Consider the following 18,733-nt stretch of genomic DNA (forward strand, 5'->3'; position numbering starts at 1 on the left):
CAATTATCCTTCAGTTAAAAAAAAATATTAAAAAAAAATCTGAAAAAAAGAGAAAATATAACCCAATAAATTTAAAACATCATGAAATTAGTTCAGACCCCATAATGCCATTTCTGAAACTTTTTTCTGAACTTTCTTCATGGGTGTGTCCAAAAATATATAAGCAAATTTGTTCATCACCATGGCAGTTAGAATGAAAGGAAGGAAAGGGGAACAAGGAGGGAGGGAGGAAGAAAGAGATTAGCTAAATCTCCAACAGAGTTTCCCAGCCCATCCTGGTCCTTCTTATGAGACAGAGAGGTTCCAGTTCAGCCTTTAACAACCATGGAGTTACAAGCTACCTGGCTGGAAGCAACATTTGAAGGAAGATCAGAATCTTCTTTCAAATCTGAGGCTGATTGTGATAGTCCTGAATAGGTTCATCAGGTTTTTCTGTGCAAGCCTGAATTTTGTCCAATGAACAGGCTTTGGAAAAACCCTGGAAAGCACATGATAAAGTCATCTAGTGATTGCCCAACCCTGATTGTACAATAAATCAGTTGGCTGGTCTCTGGGTTCCTAGAGACCTCTCAGGCGTTTCCCAGTTAGTGGCTTTCACTCTGGTGCTGGAGTCACTGGCAAGTCTTCACTGATAAGCATATGAACTAACTGATAAGTTGGAGAAACCAGGGTGATAAGTTAGTCTGACTCTATTAAAGGGTGTCCACTTGAAGCAAAACACAGAGCATCTAAGTTTTATTCAGGGTCTTCCTGAGGACTGTAGCCTGGGAGACAGCTCTGAGGAATGGCTCCAAAAAGGAAGGGGAGAAGCCAGTGTGTATTTGAATTTGGGGGCTGGGAAAAATGTGTCATCAAGCATACATCTTGGTAACTGATCACAGCTCATCACAAAGAACAGATATACCAAGTTAATGATTTTAGTGCTTTTTTTTTTTTTTTTTTTTTTTGCATATGACTGATGCAGAATTCCTCTTGCCTGGAGAATCCCATGGATGGAGGAGCCTGGAAGGCTTCAGTCCATGGTGTCACTGAGGGTCGGACACGGCTGAGCAACTTCACTTTCACTTTTCCCTTTCATGCATCGGAGAAGGAAATGGCAACCCACTCCAGTGTTCTTTCCTGGAGAGTCCCAGGGACAGGGGAGCCTGGCGGGCTGCCATCTTATGGGGTAGCACAGGGTGGGACACGACTGAAGCAACTTAGCAGCAGCAGATGCAGAAGTCATCAGTCAGAATTTATGAAATTCATCACCAGAAGAATTCATGAAATTCTTCCTGAGTCATGCATATGGGGGCCCGATTATCCAAATCACAGAGTGCTTCATCCTGTTTTTTCATCCCGAAATCCTCTCAGGGTTCACTGTTGCTGGGAGATTGAAGCAGGTAGTGACTGAACCCTTGTACAACCACGTGATGAGTGAGCTGTTTGTTCTCTTTTTGTTCTCAGGTGGTCCAATTCAGTTTTAAGAAAAGTCAGTTGGGGATATCAAAAATTCCTCATAATGATTATTGACATTCTAAATTGCCATGGGTCCAAGGTCCTTCCTTGTGGGTATCAAGTCCTAAAGATAATCACCCACCCAGCAGAGTGTCTTTTCCCCAGCTCCTCCCACCTTGCAGTTCAGAGTCCATCCCTGAGCAGGAAATGGGTGGAGACCACATCTGGGGCCTGAGAGGACACAGGTCTGTAAAAGGGTAGAGGAGGTGGCTGGGTCCCTGGAAAGATCCCTCCAGCAGGAGGACCGGAGCAGCTCATGGACCTTTCCAGACCCAGGTGCAGACTCTGGAGGGAACTGGTCCTTGTGGGTAAGACAGTGGGGCTAGCAGGATGCAGGTGGGGTAGAAGGGAGTGACCCAGGACCCTCAGCAGAACTCTCATGAACTCACACACCTGGGCACGGCTTGCCCAAGACACACACACACACGCACACACAGAGGTAGCATTCCTCTCTACCCACCACAAGGCATGATGAAATTGAACCCCAACACACAATTCCCAGCAAGCACTTCCTCTGGGTTCACCTCCTCTGCCCTGATCCCCTCACTGCCTCTCTGGCAGGACCCCTCCCAATCCTTCACTTTCCCCCAAAACACTGTGCTTCCTCCTGATACTGACCACTCTCATGTTGCCCTGGTGGCCACATATACTGTCCTTCAAAACCTCTAGGGCCCACACCTGGAGCCCTGGAGCAGGGGGTCTCAGCTGTCTTTGCCTCCTCCGTGGAGGCAAGGCTTAGGGTTCCTATAGCAGCAGACACCTGCCCCCCACTTAGGAGATAACAGATACACACCCCCATTGGTGTTTGCACCACTAATCCTAAGTGGTAAATTAAAGACAGTGTAGATCCTCTTGGGGGAGTTTAATCCCCCCAGATAACCATTCTGAGCCCTCCTGCTGGGCTCCACCCTGATCTCTGGGGAGCTGGGGACACAGAAGTGAGTCAACAAGGAAGATGAACATGGGGAGGAGAAAGCAGAGATCAGGGTGCTAGAAGTGAGGAAGAGTATGTGTGGTGGGTCAAGAAGAGCTATGTGTGTGACTGGGGCACACAGTCTGGATGCTGTGTCTTCTGATGAATGAACGAAGGTGGTAAAGTAGGGTAGCTGTGACTCAAAAAGAGCCTACCTTGGGTCCTAGAGACCAGTTCTCTCTACATGTTTCACAAGCTATGCTAAGGGTTGAACCTATAGTGAGAGCACTGGGGAGCCATGGAAGATACATGAACAGAGGGAGAGCAGGGTCACCTATGAGGCTTCACAGGGATCCACAAAACTGACCTGTGAGGATGGGCTGGAGTTCAGGGAGGAAGCCAGCCTGGAACAGGACGATAAAAGAATGGACCAGGGCAGGGGCTGAGGTGACGGAGAGCGGGGGAACAGACTGCCAAGTCCTTCAGGAGCTAGAAGCCCTTGACCCATTTTCCAAGGTCTCTGTGGATCATGATCTGCGGTGTAAACCTGTGTGCATGTATGTATGTGTGTGTGCCTTTTTCTGTTTGTCTTCCTCAGCCAGTCTGCTGGCCTGTGGGATCCGCCAGGCCTCCAGCCAAATCTACATCACCCCGGATTCACTCATCGGAGTGGAAAGATATTCGAGCTCACTGGCCATCGAGAACGCCCCTGAAGATGTTCAGGAATACAGCTGGCACCGAGGTGCAAATGACACTGAGGAAAATCTGATTATCAGCTACAACGCCACATCTCATTCCAGGCGGGATGGGCCCATGTACAGCGGCCGGGAAAGTGTGTCCATTAGAGGTACCCTGAGGATCTGGAGGTCACAGTTAAATGACACGGGGAACTACACAGTGAGGGTGGACACCATCAATGACACCCAGAGAGCAACTGGCTGGCTCAAGATTCTAGGTGAGTTAGCAGCGGCTCCACCACCCAACTGCAGCTGAGTTTAGGGAACGGTGTCCCTTGAAGCTCACACTGTCCTGTCTCCACCCACCTCCAGATGACACTGGGAACCTTGGTGGATGGTAGCCCAGCTTCTCCCCAGAAATGGGACCCTCACTACCTTCAAGGGCTCCAGGTTCCCTCTCAGTGTATTAGTTATCTCCTGCTGTGTGACAAATAGCCTCAAACTTAGTAACTTAAAAGAACACCGCTTCTGTGAGTCAGAAGTTCTGATGTGGCTCAGCCATTTCCAGCGCTGAGACTCACAGGGTGTTGGCTGGGGCTGTGTTCTCACATGTGACTCTGTCTACAGGATTTCACATCCTGGCTCTTTGCCTCTTCAAGGCCAACAAAAATTTCTCTGTCTAGAGAGGAGTCTAATACAACAAAGCTTATGCTGGAAGTAACAGACAGCCCATCACCTTAGCCATATTCAATTGGCTACAACAAAGTCAGGAGCTCCACTCACATTGACGGGATGGGATTATAGAGGTGTTATACCATGGAGTGGAGATCATGGGGCCATCTTGGAATTCTGTCTACTCCAGTGAGATCCTGGTACTCCACAGGGCTAGGGCAGGACAGTGTGGATTTTGAAGGCTGGGAGAACTTAGTTCCCCTCTGACTCTTTATATACCATGTCACTTTTTGAGCTTCGGTTTTCTCATGTGTAAAATGGCAGTATTATCCATCGCTGTGGTCTGTCTTAAGGTTAGAGGCAGAAATTTGTAAAAAGAATGGGAAAAGTTAATGGGAGGAATCGTTACGGAGAACAAACACTGTCAGTTACTTTGAGTTCTATCTGCACTTCCTTTGATGGGGGTGTCCTGGTTTGGGGGTTCAGAAGCAACCATCAGGCCACTGGACAATAGTAAGAATTCACAGTTATTGTAATGGAGCCATAGAGATGGCTCAGAGCATTGGAAGACAGGTCAGTAGAGAACCCTCATTTCGACTGCCTCGTGCCCACTCCTGCTTCTATGTCCCTCTCAGCCCCAGGGATGCTCTCTTGCCAGGATCCCAGATCCTATCTTAGAATTCTGGGCTTCTCCCCTCAACATAGCCTGAAACCCCCGTTGAAGAGGAGCAGAGTGTGGGGAGACAGATCCAACCCCTAACCTTGTCCTCCCTGCTTCACCCAGAGTTGGAAATCCCGCAAATCTCGGTCAACGCCACCTCCGTCGTAGATGGCGAGGATGCGGTGGCTGCCACTTGCTACGCCAATGACAGCCACGTCCAGTGGTATGTGAATCATGCACCGGTGTCCAGCAATTACCGGATGACCATCTCCCCGGACAACAAGACCCTCGTCATCCGAATGTTCAGCCGCTTCGACTCACCACTTCAGTGCGGGATAGAAATTCTCCCAGAGCTCATTCAGAAAAGTGACCTCGTCTATGTGACAGTGGCCTGTGAGTGTTCTGGGGTCGTGAGAGTGAAGCTGTGGTGGGGCTCTGGGTTTTCCCACAGCATAGCAATAAAACCGGCAGAACTGGAGAGAGCAACATGAGCCGCCTTGCAGACAGCTGCCCTGGGTTCAAATCCCAGGTTTGACTATTTAACCCTTAGGCTTCAGAACCCTACTGGCTGCTCAGAACCCTGGTCTCCACTCAGTTTAAAATGGGGGCCCTAATCCCTACCTCTCAGATTAGAAATAGTGTCAATTTGTGACACCTGTCCCTTGTGTCATGAGGGGACTGCTTACAACCAATTGTTTGAAACATCATTTTATTGATTTGTTTTTGGCTGTGCTGGGTCTTCACTGCTTCGTGCAGGCTTTTCTGTAGTTGCATCGAGCAGGCACTGCTCTTTGCTGTGGTAGCTTCTCCTGTTGCTGAACACGAGCTCTAGGGTGGGTGGGCATCAGTAGTTGCTGCTCCCGGGCTCTAGAGTGCAGGCTCAAGAGTTATGGGCTCGGGCTTAATTGCTCTGAGGCTTGTGGGATCCTCCCTGATCGGGGATGGACCCCACGTCTCCTGCATTGGCAGGTGGATTCTTTACCACTGAGCCACCAGGGAAGCCCCTACAACCATTTCTTAAAACGACATTTCATTTCTTAATTTTTCAAAACCCACCTGTTCACGAGTCTTCAAATTCAGCTCACTGATCATTTTATTCAGTTCTTCTAAATTTAATAAAATCATGTTCACTTTTGCTGTTACTGGGATGGGACTGATCATACTCCTTTAAAGAGTTTGGTTTTCAAGCTAAATTATGCATTTTATAGACACTCTGTTAAAGTCCTCTGCTGCCCATCAACGCAAGTTGGTATCCCACTAAGACCTGCTCAAATTCTCAAACAAGTCTTGTAAATCCAAGACACTGAACTTAGAAAGGCAGCGAAACTCAGATTCTTTGAAACCTTCCAGGACTGTTCACACTGATTCAACTCTTTCATCTCTAAGTCTAGCGTCATCATCACATTTAAATCTGGAACCACTCTTGCAGTGTCTCAGATTCCCTAAACCGAGAGCTGTGGACAAAGGGGTCATCATTTCTGACCTTCCCACACTGCTCACTGGCCAGAGGTTCGGAACCAAAGCCAAAGACACGGGGGCTGCAAGTGTTCAGGAAAATTCCTCCCAAGTCATAAGGGTACTTGCCTGGTCCTTTTGTAGGTCAACAGGGGACTCGTGAATCCCTAAACCTCTCCTCTGAGCCTCGTTATCCTCAGGCATGAAATGGATCAAGAGTGGCTGTGGTCACATGGGTTGGGTGGGAATTAAGTGAGTGTGTGAATGTGTGACATGTTTAAAACAGTGCCCGGAGTGCAGTAGGTGTGATGCCTGCTTCTACTTTTACTTTTCTATTTTATTACGAAGTGAAGGGCAGCCAGGGAGCTGGGCTGCAGTACCTCTTGGCAACAGAAGATGCTACGGTTACTGTCATTGTCGTTGGCTCAGCTGCTCTGGCTGGGATGGGTCTGGGAGTCTGCTTGGGGTACAGAGTGGGGGCATCTGGGGGCTGGGGAGGACTTCGTGTGGACTGAGAGAAGGAGTTGGGATCCTCAGGTGTCAGAAGCATGGTTCCAGGGGTCCTGCTCTGTCTCTGCAGATGGGCCCTACAGTCTGCAGCTCAGGAGCAGTCCCACTGACTTCAGTGGCATCCTGTCTGCTGAGATTGGCTCCCAGGTGGAGATGGAGTGCATCTCCTATTCCAGACCAGAATCCAAGTACCGCTGGATCCACAATGGCTCCCTCCTGAGCTTCTCAGAGAAGAACATCACCCTCCCAAGTCTGACCTGGGACCAGATGGGCAGATACAGGTGCATCGCAGAGAACTCCGCCACCCAGCTGACCTTGTACGATGAAGTCCACATCCAGGCACCCTGTGAGTGCAGGAGAGGCCTGTTGCTCTCTCCAAATCTCCCCACTTCTATGCCTCTGCCTGGGGGATGCCTGTCATCAGAAATGTCCTCTTCACCGTGTGTTGCCATGCTCACAATAGTCAGATGAAGTCCCCTCAACCTCCCAAGTCCAAGTCCAAACTGCCTCCTTTATGAAGCCCCCAGAGTCCTCAGGTTAGAGTTGGAGTGAATTCCAGGGATGCGGGATCAGCCAACACTGACTAAGCATTTACTCTAGCAGCTACCTTTCTAACCTGGGTGATTCTAAGCTGGGTGACCCTCCAGTCTCCTTACAGAGAAAGTGACCATTATTAGCATCACCTTCACTCTACCAGTGAGCAAATCGAGCCACAGAGAGTTTGGGCGCTTTGTTCAAGGCTCCAGTTCTCATGGGCAGAGGATGCAGGATTCAAACCCTAGCCGTCTGACCTCACAGCCTCTGCCCTCCACAGATCCATGGGGCTGCTCTGAGATGAGGAAGTGGGAACACGCCAGGGGAGGTGGTACGGGGGACGTGGGGAGCTGTCCATGGTGTGGCCTCTGGAGCAGGTTAGGAAGGAGTCTGCACGTAGGGGAGGCACCTATTCAGGAACCCCATGTCCAATCCTCTACACTATGGAGAGAGATGGACAGGCTTGGGGAGAGAGCAGGCATGCAGGGCCGTGAAGAGCAGGAGCTCTGGAGCCTAGTGACCTGAGATCAAATCCCAGCTCTGCCACTGCCCCTCTGTGTGAACAGGGGCAGCAGCGTCACCTCTCTGAGCCCCAGTTTTCCCCTTTGCAGTTTGGTAGTGAGGGTTCTAGTCGATGGGGTTGCTGCACGAGAGAAATCAGTCGGCACAAGAAGCCGTCAGCCTGGCTCAGAATGACGTGAGTGGACATCGAGTGGGGGCTGGAGACATTTATTTCAGTTACCTCTCACTATTTACTAAGGATCGAACAGATACAACTTTTGTGTATGAATGATGCTTCAATTCATGCCATTTGACATCCATTGGACTATTAAACTTCAGAAGGTCAGAGAGAGGCTGGACAAGCACTTTGATAATCATTTGTCCCCAGTTTTTAACACGGTACCTGGCATACAGTTGGAGCTCAGTGAATGAATCCCTGTGGAATGAGTTCATGACCCTTTGTATCCAGCACACCCTGCCCTGCCGCCCTCCGTCCCCTTACTTGGGCTCATGCTTTTCCAGAGCACTTCTCACTACCTGTGATGAAGTGGGATGTTTCTTTGCTTAATTGCTGACTGCTCCACTTCCCAGCTAGAATGTCAGCCCCATCAAATCAAGAAGTTTCTTTTGTTCACTGCTGAGCCCCTAAACACATGGAACAGTGCTTCGCACATAGAAGAAGGTGCTGAGAAATCATCAAAGAGCAGATGTGTGAGCATACAAAGGGATGAGCGAATGGTGCTCTTGACCTCTATGCATCTTCTCCTCCTAGGGCGCCGGCCTGTTGTCAGCAGAAGTTTCACCATCTCAGGCTCCTTGTTGGTGTTTCTCATCATATTCACAGTTCTGGGCTTCACCCACTTCCTTATGGTCCTGATCCGTGCCCTGTTCAGACATTACTCTACCAGGTAGGTACCTATTGCATTGGACCAGGGTGGGACACTGGCCGGGGGCTCAAACTCAAGGGACAGCACATCCTTGAGAGGGAAGGCAGAGACAGAATGGGGAAGGGACCAACCAGGAACTGAGTATTCAGGGATCATCTGGGCAAACAAATAGATAACAAGGACATGAGGCTCCATCTGCTCACCGGTAAAGTAGAGATGATGAAAGGACTGATGCTGAAGCTGAAGCTCCAATACTTTGGTCTCCTGAGGCAAAGAACTGACTCATTGGAAAAGACCCTGATGCTGGAAAAGATTGAGGGCAGGAGGAGAAGGGGGAGACAGAGGATGAGGTGGTTGCATAGCATCACCAACTAGGTGGACATGAGTTTGAGTAAACTCCAGGATATAGTGAAGGACGGGGGGCCTGGCGTGCTGCAGTCCATGGGATCGCAAAGAGTCAGACACAACGTAGCGACTAAACAGCAACAATAACAACAAAGTGGAGGTGATGCTGATAACAATCACTTACTCTGTGCGGAGACTGGTAGTGTCACCCAGGTTACAGTGCTGGGCGCTGGCATGGAGGAAGTGCTCAGAAAATGTGAGCTCTCCTTATTGCCCCGGAATTTACCCCAACTCTGATCTTAGGACTCTAGAGGCTTCATAAAAAGAGGCAGTTTAGACTTGAACCTAGGAAGTTGTGTGACTTTGGGCAAGTGACTGCCCAGGAACCTCTGCAAACACCTGTTCTTTCAGCCACAAAATATATCTTATGTATCTGTTTGGTGAGTTCAGGACAATTTCTATACATGATCTACCATAGTGCCTGGCATAAAACAGGTGTGAAATTCATCATCATCAATAATCAAGCCAGGTAGTACCTATATCTTTTCCAGGAACACCCTGTCTGTTTTCCCTCTCCCCTGCCCCACAGCATTGCTCTCTAGCGACCTTAAGACCTCAGAAATATTAAACTGTGTAAATGTTGGAGACACTCATTGTAAGGGGTAAGCCCCCAGATTCCTTATCTCTCTTAGGAGTACGGGGCCTTGGAAAGAAGAAGCTGACCCCTCATCTACCCAGGACTCTCAGTTTCCTATGGATCCCAGATCTGACTTCTTCCCTAATTTCTCTCCATAGGGCAAATTGGTCTATATGACTGTCTGCCTCAGACCTGGAGAATAAAACCGGACAAGCAAGGAGGTGAGGCGGGAGTGAGAGTCCCCATAGGGACGGGCTAGGCTGGAAGGGGCCCAGGGACTTCCTGGAGGGGACAGTCAAGCAAGGGACTCGGGCCAGTCCCGCTGGGACTGGAGGTGGAGGCTCCCAGAGAACGTCTACAGTCTGCTCCTAGGACTGGGTGGTGGGATACTGGGGAACCCCAGGAGCACATGGACACTGACCACTCCATCTGCCAATCAGAACCAGCCAATGGGATGCAGACTGGGGCGGGGCATGCGCGGAGCTCGGAGTTCTAATTCCCACGCCTCTTCCCCACCAGTAAATTGGATTTCAACTTCTCTACTCCCTTAACCAGACCCGGTGGGACCATTAGAGAGGCTGCAAAGATGCCCCATCTCAGCATCGCCAGTGACAGAGAGTTGGAGCCACAGCGCATGTCGGATGAATGTCATGGTTAGAAACTGCTGGGCAACGAGACTCACTGGTGTGCGAAATGTTCACAACTTGATGCCGAGTTAGAAACGCACAATACAGACCTGCATCTGATAAGACCATGTTGTGAAAAGTATAGATTAGTTAACTGATATAGGTACAATATTACAGTATGTGTACACACACACAGACACATATGCTATATATATCCAGTGAGATGGTTGGATGGCATCGTCGACTCAATGGACATGAGTTTGCACAAACTCCGAGAGATAGTGAAAGACGGGACCCTGGTGTGCTGCAGTCCATGGCGCAAAGAGTGGGACATGACTTAGCAAGTGAACAACGATGACAATATCCACATATAGATATACCATATGTATCTCCATATATATAAAAATATCTGTGCACAAATTGTAGAAACTGTTAACTCTTAATGGTGCTATCTAAATTTCCCTTTTTGCACTTTACCGTATGCTCTGAAGTGGTTTTTTTTTTTTTTCCTTCTCAAAGTGTATACGTTGTTTTCATATTTAGCATAAGAACCAATAAAATTAAAACAACATACGGTTTATTGAGACCTCATAATGCCATTTCCGGAACTTCTTCTTGAGCTCTCTTCATGCACGTGTCCAAAAATATCGAAGCAAATTTGCTCATCCCCATAACAGAATAGAAAGAAGGGAGGGAGGGGAAAGAAAAAGATCTCCTGGCCATATCTATGGGAGTGTGGAGGCCCAGCCAAGCCTTTGTGGTTGTCGCTGCTCTCAGGAAATACCTGACTGTTTGAAGGTATTTCAAACAGTGAAATATGAAGCAGTTAGGGCCATTTCTGGACACAAGGCAGTCTCCTGGGCCCATTACTTAAGACCTCTTGTTCCGTCTTGGGGTCCTCTAGCCTTCGTCTCCTCATCTGCATCTGCCTGTCCCCAAGTCACTAGGTCATTCACTGCTGTTTCTTCAGTAAAAATCAAAAGTCCTCATGGGAGATTATTTTGTGCAAACACATGGCCAAGGGGTCTGCTGGTTGCCTGACCCAACAACAGCCCATGAGGAAGAGACCCTCAGAACCCTGGAGGGGCGTGAGTCCCAATGCTGCCCTGAGTAGCTGGGTGACCCCGAGGCAGCTGCCTAACCTCTCTGAGCCTGGTTCCTCGTCTCCATAACCTGAGTGACACTTTGCATTCCTTAGGATCCTTCAGCACACCTGGCACAGAGCCTCACACCAGCCAGGTGCTTGGCAAAGGTCCCAGGAAGCCATATGTGTATCTGATCGTTTTTTAGAAGAAAGCTACTGTCAGACTCCACCACCCAGCTGGGACCCAGCAAAGGCACAGACGACCTTCCACACCCCAGTTCATTCCCCAGCTTGATTCAGAAGTGACAATGCTTCTGGGAACTTTGAATTAATGCCTGGTCTCAACTGGGGAGTGGGAGGTAGTTATAAATTCTGCTGTTCAAACCCAGAAGGCATCCTGGGTGGGGCTGGATAGTGGCCAAGCCACGTCAGGTAAACAGGGACCTTCCTCTGGGAGGAGCGATGAGGTTTTTTTTTTCATCATGAGTGCAGGAAGGGAGAAGGAAAAGAGTGAGTGGGGCTTTCTGTCTGTCACTGCCTGGATCCACCCACCGGGCACAGGTCATTCCAGGATTGCAGCTGAGCGGCTCAGAAAAAGCTGGGAGGGTTGTTATGAAGAGTGATTCAGGAGGAGGAGGCAACAGGGATCCCAGTCCTTGTTAGGAGAGAATTGGGACTGTGAGCTGCCATGAGAAATTCTTCCGGATGTAAATTGTCAAGCTTTGAGATGGAAACCTCTTCCCCTGTGCCAGGCTCCCAGCTCCCTCCCCTGTGGAGTCCTATTGGAAAGAAGTGCCTGCTATTGCATCTTGGTGCTATGTCTGTATGCTCTCCCTACACATCCCAAACCCTTTTTTGTGGCCTCTGTGCTCGATTATTTAACCACCATTGTTGTTGTTTAGTCACTAAGTCGTGTCCAACACTTTTGCACCCCCATGGACCGCAGCCTGTCATATCTATGCATTAAGACGCATTAGATTCACAAGTATTTCCAAAAATTGCTTGATGTGAATAATAAAAAACTAAACACATCCCTCATAGGCTTCCCTCATAGCTCAGTCGGTAAAGAATCTGCCTGTGTGCGATGCATGAGACCCTGGTTCGATTTTTGGGTTGGGAAGATCCGCTGGAGAAGGAAAAGGCTACCCACTTCAGTATTCTGGCCTGGAGAATTCCATGGACTATACAGTCCATGGGGTCGCAAAGAGTCGGGCACGACTGAGCGACTTTCACTTTCACGATACAGACTTCCCTGTAGCTCAAACAGTAAAGAATCTGCCTGCAATGCAGAAGACCGGGATTTGTTCCCTGGGTTGGGAAATTCCTCTGGAGAAGGGAATGGTAATCCATTCCAGTATTCTTGCTTGGAGAGTTCCATGGACAGAGAAGCCTGGTGAGCTACAGAGTCTGTGAGGTCACAAAGAGTTGGACACAACTGAGCGACTAACACAAACACATCCCAGGTTAACCATTGCGTATTCCCATTGACAGAGATGGGCACGTGTTCTACGTCTGTATCTAAACCTATATCTCCATAAAAAAAGTCAAATCACTCTATTGTACACTTGAAACTGATATAATATTGGAAGTCAATTGTGTGTGCTCAGTTGTGTCCGACTCTTTGTAGCCCCACGGACAGTAGTCCACCAGATTCCTCTGTCCACGGAATTTTCCAGGCAAGAATACTGGAGGGGGTTGGCATTTCCTTCTCCAGTGGATCCCGTTTTGTTAGAACTCTTCACTATGACTCATCCGTCTTGGGTGGCCCTGAGCTATGGCTCAAAGCTTCATTGAGTTATGCAAGCCCCTTCACCAGGACAAGGCTGTGATCCATGAAGGAGGAATTTCTGATACTGCACATTAATTTTACCTATTCCTGAGCTTCATATCAATGGAATTATAAGGTATGTATTCTTTTGCATCTGGTTTCTTTCATTCAACATGTATTCAAAATTCATTCTCGTTACATGTGTTGTTGTTGTTTTTGAGGACTAGTATTCCATTGTATGGATATACCATACTTTGGTTATCCATTCTCTTCTAGTATTTGGGTTATTTCCACATTTAGGCCGTTATAAATAATGCTGCTATACACAGTCACATATAAGTGTTTGTGTGGATATTTGCTTTTATTCTTCCAGAGTAAATTTCTAGGAGTAGAATTGCTGGGTCATAGGATGGATGCATTATGCGTAACTGTACACAAAACTGCCACATCATCTTCCAAAGCAGTTGCACTATTTACATTCCACCCCAGAAATGTGTGGCTTCCAGGTGGTGCAGTTGTCAAGAACCCTCCTGCCAAGGCAGGAAACGCGGGTTCAATCCCTGGTTTGGGAAGATCTCGGGAGTAGGAAATGGCAACCTACTCCAATGTTCTTGCTTGGAAAATTCCACAGCCAGAGGAACCTTGTGGGCTACAATCCATGGGGTCACAGAGAGTCTGACACGACTGAGAGTCTGAGCACACTCAGAAATGTACAAGAGTTCCAGCTCCTCCACATCCCCTCTAACATTTGGTATGCTTAGGTTTTAAAACTTTAGCCACTATAACAGTTGTGATAGAACATCTATTGTGATTACAATTTTCATTTCTCTGGCATCTTTTCAGCACTTTTTCATGTGTCATTTGGATCTCTTCTCTTACAAATATATATATATATTTTCCCAATTTAAAAATTAGGTTGTCATCAGTGTAAAAAGTAAAATTCAACTGAGCAGATTTAAATATCTAATTAGATATTTGCTTATTCATGAATCAGGCAATATCTCACTGAACAAGTAGAAAGATGTACAAAATGGAAGTCTTTTATATCGGAAGGGTGCAGGGACCAGGGAAGAATGAATTACTTCATCTTTCTTTGGGAGATAGAGATTTATATGGAACATCATCTCACTAGTGCTGACCAGAAAATTACAAACGGACTGGTTAAAGGTCACATCCTTGGGAGGCTGAAATCGCAATTAGGTTAGGTATAAGTGTTGTTTGCTGATATGGGGCTTAGCAAGTATGACTCCATTTGGGGCCCAACTTCTTTTTTGAAAACATCGGTTTATCAACTAGTAAGAATTCTTTATATATAAGTTCAACCTGTCTTTCAGGGATCTCTTGATAGACAGAAGATACAGATAGATAGACATGATTTTCTCCTATCTTATAGCTTCCCTTTTATATTATTAATTCTGTCTTTGATGAACAGAAGTGTTTAATGAAGTCTAATTTATGTATTTTTATGCTTAGTATTTTGGATGTCCTTTAAGAATTCTTTGCACATCCATAGATATTTTTCTAAGTTTTCTTCTAGAGTAATGCTGTCCAAAAGAAATAGAATGCAAGCCATGTATGTAATTTTAAAAGTCTTAATAGCCACCATAGAAAAACAACTTGGTGAAATTACTTTTAAATTTTATTTATTTATTATTTTTGGCTACACTGAGTCTTCGTTGCTGCATGCAGGCTTTTTCTAGTTGCCCTGATCGAGGGCTACTCTTCTCTGCTCTGCGTAGGATTCTCATTGTGGTGGCTTCTCTTGTTGCAAAGCATGGGTTCTAGGGTGCGGGAGCTTCCGTAGTGGTGGCTCGAGGGCTCTAGAGACTCAGGAGTTACGGTGCATGGTTTAGTTGTCCCACGGCATGTAGGATCTTAGTTTCCCGAGTGGAAATCTTAGTTTCCCGAGGGATCAAACCCATGTCCCCAGCATTGGCAGGAGGACTCTTAACCACTGGACCACCAAGGAAATCCGAAATTACTTTAAATTGTATTATATTTAACCCACCATATCAAAAATATTTAAACATGGCATTGCCAACTGAAAAAAATTCACAATGTGAGAGTTGTGAGTTAAGCTTTATTCAGGGCAAAATGAGGACTATAGCTCTGGAGACAGCCTTTCTAGGTCTAAGAAACTGCTCCAAAGAGATAGGGCAAAAGGTCAGTATATATGTAACTTAGGAACATGCAAGCAAGCATTTTTTTTTTTTTGCCACTTCATTTATTTTTTTAATTAATCACATATTTTTTTGAAGAAGGTTTCTGCTTGCCTTGTGAAGGTTACTGCTAGTCACGAGGAGCAGACATCACCAGGAAGGAATTGAGTGCTTTTCTAGACATAAGGAGATGCATGAATTGGGCTCATAAAATCATCTCCTGAAAATATCTAACTGTCTGAAGACCTGTCCTGCCAGTTTTTCCCACAACACAGATACCTCATTCCTGATCTCCACCCTGAACTCTCTTCAGGGGGTAACAAAGGTCAGCAGCTACAGCAGCTCAGGATTTGATCTTTGTCGAGGTAGATGGCAAGTGCCAATTTGTAGGGGACAAAATCAATATTATAAAGTATGAATGAGACTCTCCTTCAGAAATGGGGGTTGGGGTAAAGCAGGAGGGGGGCCCAAGGGAGGTGATGGACCAAAGCCTGAGGTTGTCTGGGGGTCACACCTCGAACCCCGCTTTTAATTCCTCCATCTCCCCATCTCCTCACCAGCCCTAAACCACACACCCCACATCCTTATTTCTGAGATGCTGGAGCCCGGCCACCCCAGGAACCTGACCTGCCCTGTGCCCTGGGTCTGTGAGGTGGGCACACCCCCCATCGTCTCCTGGACATCAGTTGCTGCCACCTCCCTGGGCCCCAGGACCCCCCTCTCATTGGTGTTCACCCCATGGCACCAGGCTCCCCTGTCAGGTGACCTCACCTGGAGCCAAAGTGAGCACAGCCAGGATCGTCCACCTCAATGTGTCCTGTGAGAGCTGGGCCAGGACGCCCGGGTCCCTGACAGGGTCCAGAGGGCAGCCCTTACCCATAACCGGGGGTCACAGGCCTCGAACACAGGTCCCAGAATTTGGCCTGGGAGGGGGTCAGGAGGATCCCTGCCCCATCCTTTCCCCATTTATGCAGCTCCTGAGGACACAGGGCCCACGTCCACTGAGGCCTCACTACTGACACGGGTCCCCCATGTCTCTCTGTCACAGACTTTCCACTGAACTTGACCGTGACCATTGTCCAGGAAAATGGCACAGGTAGGAAAGAGACCTCTCCCAGGCTGTGGGAAAGGGCTGCTTCCAGCCCAGGGCCCCACCTCAGTGATCCGAGACCCTCTTGTGGATGAACCCAGTAGTCCCTCCCCCTTCTCTGCCCCCATGACCACTGTGCCATCCAAGAAACAGAATGCTGACGGCCCCTCGGAATCTCCTTCTCGTTTCTCCTCCCCACTGCACACCCACTTCCCTCAATAAGCCCCAAGTGGAAAAAAAGGGAAAGTGTTAGCTCAGCCATGTCCAACTCTTTCCCACCCCATGGACTGTAGCCCACCAGGCTCTTCTGTCCATGGGATTCTCCAGGCGAGAATACTGGAGTGGGTTGCCATGCCCTTTTCCAGGGGTTCTTCCCAACCCAGGGATCGAACCAACATCTCCTGCACTGCAGGCAGATTCTTTACCTGATTTCTGAGCCACTAGGAAAGCCCCAATAAGCCCCTAGCCTCACTTTAATGCCAACTGGTTCCTTGCTTTTCTCTGTAGTTTTATAATCTGAGCATGCTGCCTTTGGTACTAAGCTTTGCACTTGTTTATCTTTGTGTGTGTGTGTTACATTTATGTTTATTAAAAACTGCTACAAACAAACAAAGCCTGTACAAAAAACTTGAACATCCACCCCTGTGAGACAGCAAGCTCCAGCAACATTATCGCTTAGGACTTCACATTCCTCATTCCTCTGCCTTGGCCTCATAGTCTTCCTCTGTCACGTATCTGTCTTCCTGCCCCACTACTTTGAAATAGTAGTCTTGAGAGACATTATCGCCTAGGACCCCCTCTTCCTCTGCCTCGGCCTCGGCCACATCCTCTTCCTCGGCCTCGGCCTCTTCCTGCAACAGCTTCCCTTTTCTTAGACTTCACCTTTGGTTCCTCATCCACGAGTAGTGTATCCAGAGGTAAGCTGTCTGGCAGAATAAAATACCGAATGCTATTTCCTCGAATACTCAGTGGTTCCAGCTGTACAGGTTCTCTGTTCTTCAGGGTCATTTTCACTGCTCTAAGATGTGTATTCATACTGACATCTACACCTGTGATTATTCCATGGACCTGTGTTCCATTCTTTAATTCAATGGTTACAGTTTTGTGACTCAATTTTATAAAAAACCTCACGCGCTTCATCCTAGCGGTGCCGTCACCCTTTTGGCCTGATAGTACAGGAAATCCGACCACCGAGAGCCAAGGTTGGGCGTATGAATGGCCGGAAACACTTACTCTCGGGGCCTGCACTTGTTTTTCTTAAGACTTGGTATAAAGAGAAAAAAAAATGCATGTTTTCTTCCATTCAGCTTCATGCATCTGCCCATCTTATACCCCTCACCCCTCTCGTGGAACCATTACCCATAACCTGGGATAGGGTCGGTGCTGTGATCACTGAGAAGGGAAGGTGCAGGGTATATGCATACATGGGCATGCCCACACCATCATCAACTCTTGCCTTTTCAGCTGATATCTCATCTTGCAGCCCTATCCCCTTTTTGGACCCCCTCTATCCTGACCGACTCACTGTCTCCTAGCAGGGGTAGTTATAGTATCTCAGTGCTCAGAAGGGCTGTTTCCTATGGTCCCTAATTTGCAAACAAAAACAGAAGAATCGGAGAAGAGACAGAGGAAAGTCACGGAGAATCCAATGGTGGGTGAAAGAGGAACTTTTGACCACAAGCCATCAGAGTTTAGGAGGACTTTTAACCCCACTTATTCAATTTGCTGAAGAAGACACTGAGGTCCAGAGCAGGCAAGTGAATTGCACAGGAAGTCAGTTCATCAGTTGACAGCTTAGGGTTCATTGGGCTGGGTGATAGGAAGTGTATGTTAATATGAGAGGGAAGAATTGTCAACTCTTACCATGAGGTGAGGGAAGAAATTTCATTCACTCACCAACCAACTACACTGTACCTTTAGGTTTTTAGTAAAGATTCAACCCTTGCTCTTGAGAAAATCAACATCTGGTTGGGAGACAGATCATCCGACAATTCCAATGAGACAGGGAAAGTGCCTGTGGCGGGGAAACAAAGACATGTGATGGGTGGGGCTCTTGCTTCTCTGGACTAAAGGGTGAGTTCTCAGAGAGGAATAGGCCAAGCAGACATAGTGGGGACTTTCAGGGTCTCACAAGTGGTGTGAGTTCTGCAGATGACCCTGGACGCTCAGGTACCATGTTCCCAATCCCATTCACTCTCCCACTGTGCTGGGGATCCTCCACCAGCTACCAAGCTCTGGGCTCTGTCTGTGACCAACCCCACCTCTGCACCCCTTGGGTTCTCTCTGGTTTCTGGGGATCCCTAGGCAACGGCGATGCCGCTATCCGTGGTGCTGATTCGGAGTTGATTGGTGACTCGGAATGTCTGCAGCCTTGGGGAGGGGGAGGGGAGGTTGACCACAAAGAACAAGGACCCTCGGTCTGGATTCAGGAGGGTCAACAATATGTCAGACGTGCCGGGAAGGGCCAGGTCTACCTGGGAGGAGGGACTCCAGGGAAAAGAAGATCTCTGTTCGTCTTCCTTGACCTTCTGGCCACCCTCAGGAATGTTTTTTGGAAAACGCTAGGCTGTTGACACACTGGTCCAAGCACTGGGTAAGGTGAAAGCTTTGTTCTATCCCTTAACATATATGATCCCATTTCATTTTCTGAACATGCCTGACAGAAAGGGCTAATCCCCCTCATCAAATAGAGGGAGCAGTTGACAGACAGATAAGTA

The 18,733-nt window shown here is 47.9% G+C and overlaps 2 protein-coding genes across 2 annotated transcripts; one reads left to right on the forward strand and one right to left on the reverse strand.

Moving 5' to 3' along the window:
- The first annotated feature begins 1,753 nt into the window (after nucleotides 1-1,753).
- On the forward strand, nucleotides 1,754-16,238 carry CEACAM18 (CEA cell adhesion molecule 18). Its single transcript, XM_014479023.1, has 9 exons — nucleotides 1,754-1,805; nucleotides 3,009-3,365; nucleotides 4,544-4,813; nucleotides 6,456-6,746; nucleotides 8,193-8,328; nucleotides 9,845-9,942; nucleotides 15,487-15,708; nucleotides 15,975-16,022; nucleotides 16,087-16,238. The coding sequence occupies exons 1-9, from the start codon at nucleotides 1,754-1,756 to the stop codon at nucleotides 16,236-16,238; spliced, it is 1,626 nt and encodes a 541-aa protein (XP_014334509.1).
- A 521-nt stretch (nucleotides 16,239-16,759) lies between these two features.
- Nucleotides 16,760-17,156, reverse strand: LOC102279927 (small nuclear ribonucleoprotein Sm D1-like). The gene is made up of 2 exons (XM_014479031.2): nucleotides 17,066-17,156; nucleotides 16,760-16,942 (listed from the first exon to the last, which is right to left on the reverse strand). Exons 1-2 carry the CDS (start codon nucleotides 17,154-17,156, stop codon nucleotides 16,797-16,799), a joined length of 237 nt encoding a protein of 78 aa, XP_014334517.1. The 3' UTR covers nucleotides 16,760-16,796.
- Between the last annotated feature and the right edge of the window lie 1,577 nt (nucleotides 17,157-18,733).

This window comes from Bos mutus, chromosome 18 (assembly GCF_027580195.1).
Source record: "Bos mutus isolate GX-2022 chromosome 18, NWIPB_WYAK_1.1, whole genome shotgun sequence".
Taxonomy (NCBI): domain Eukaryota; kingdom Metazoa; phylum Chordata; class Mammalia; order Artiodactyla; family Bovidae; genus Bos; species Bos mutus.

What these genes read in the sequence shown, in the direction of transcription:
- CEACAM18 (XM_014479023.1), top strand. Translation starts at nt 1,754, where the DNA reads ATGGACCTTTCCAGACCCAGGTGCAGACTCTGGAGGGAACTGGTCCTT. An exon ending in CATGTCGGATGAATGTCATG is followed by an intron (nt 9,943 to 15,486) that starts GTTAGAAACTGC and finishes TCTCCTCACCAG; the next exon opens with CCCTAAACCACACACCCCAC. An exon ending in TGTCCAGGAAAATGGCACAG is followed by an intron (nt 16,023 to 16,086) that starts GTAGGAAAGAGA and finishes GCCCCACCTCAG; the next exon opens with TGATCCGAGACCCTCTTGTG.
- LOC102279927 (XM_014479031.2), bottom strand. Translation starts at nt 17,156, where the DNA reads ATGAAGCGCGTGAGGTTTTTTATAAAATTGAGTCACAAAACTGTAACC. An exon ending in GGTCCATGGAATAATCACAG is followed by an intron (nt 16,943 to 17,065) that starts GTGTAGATGTCA and finishes TTATTCTGCCAG; the next exon opens with ACAGCTTACCTCTGGATACA.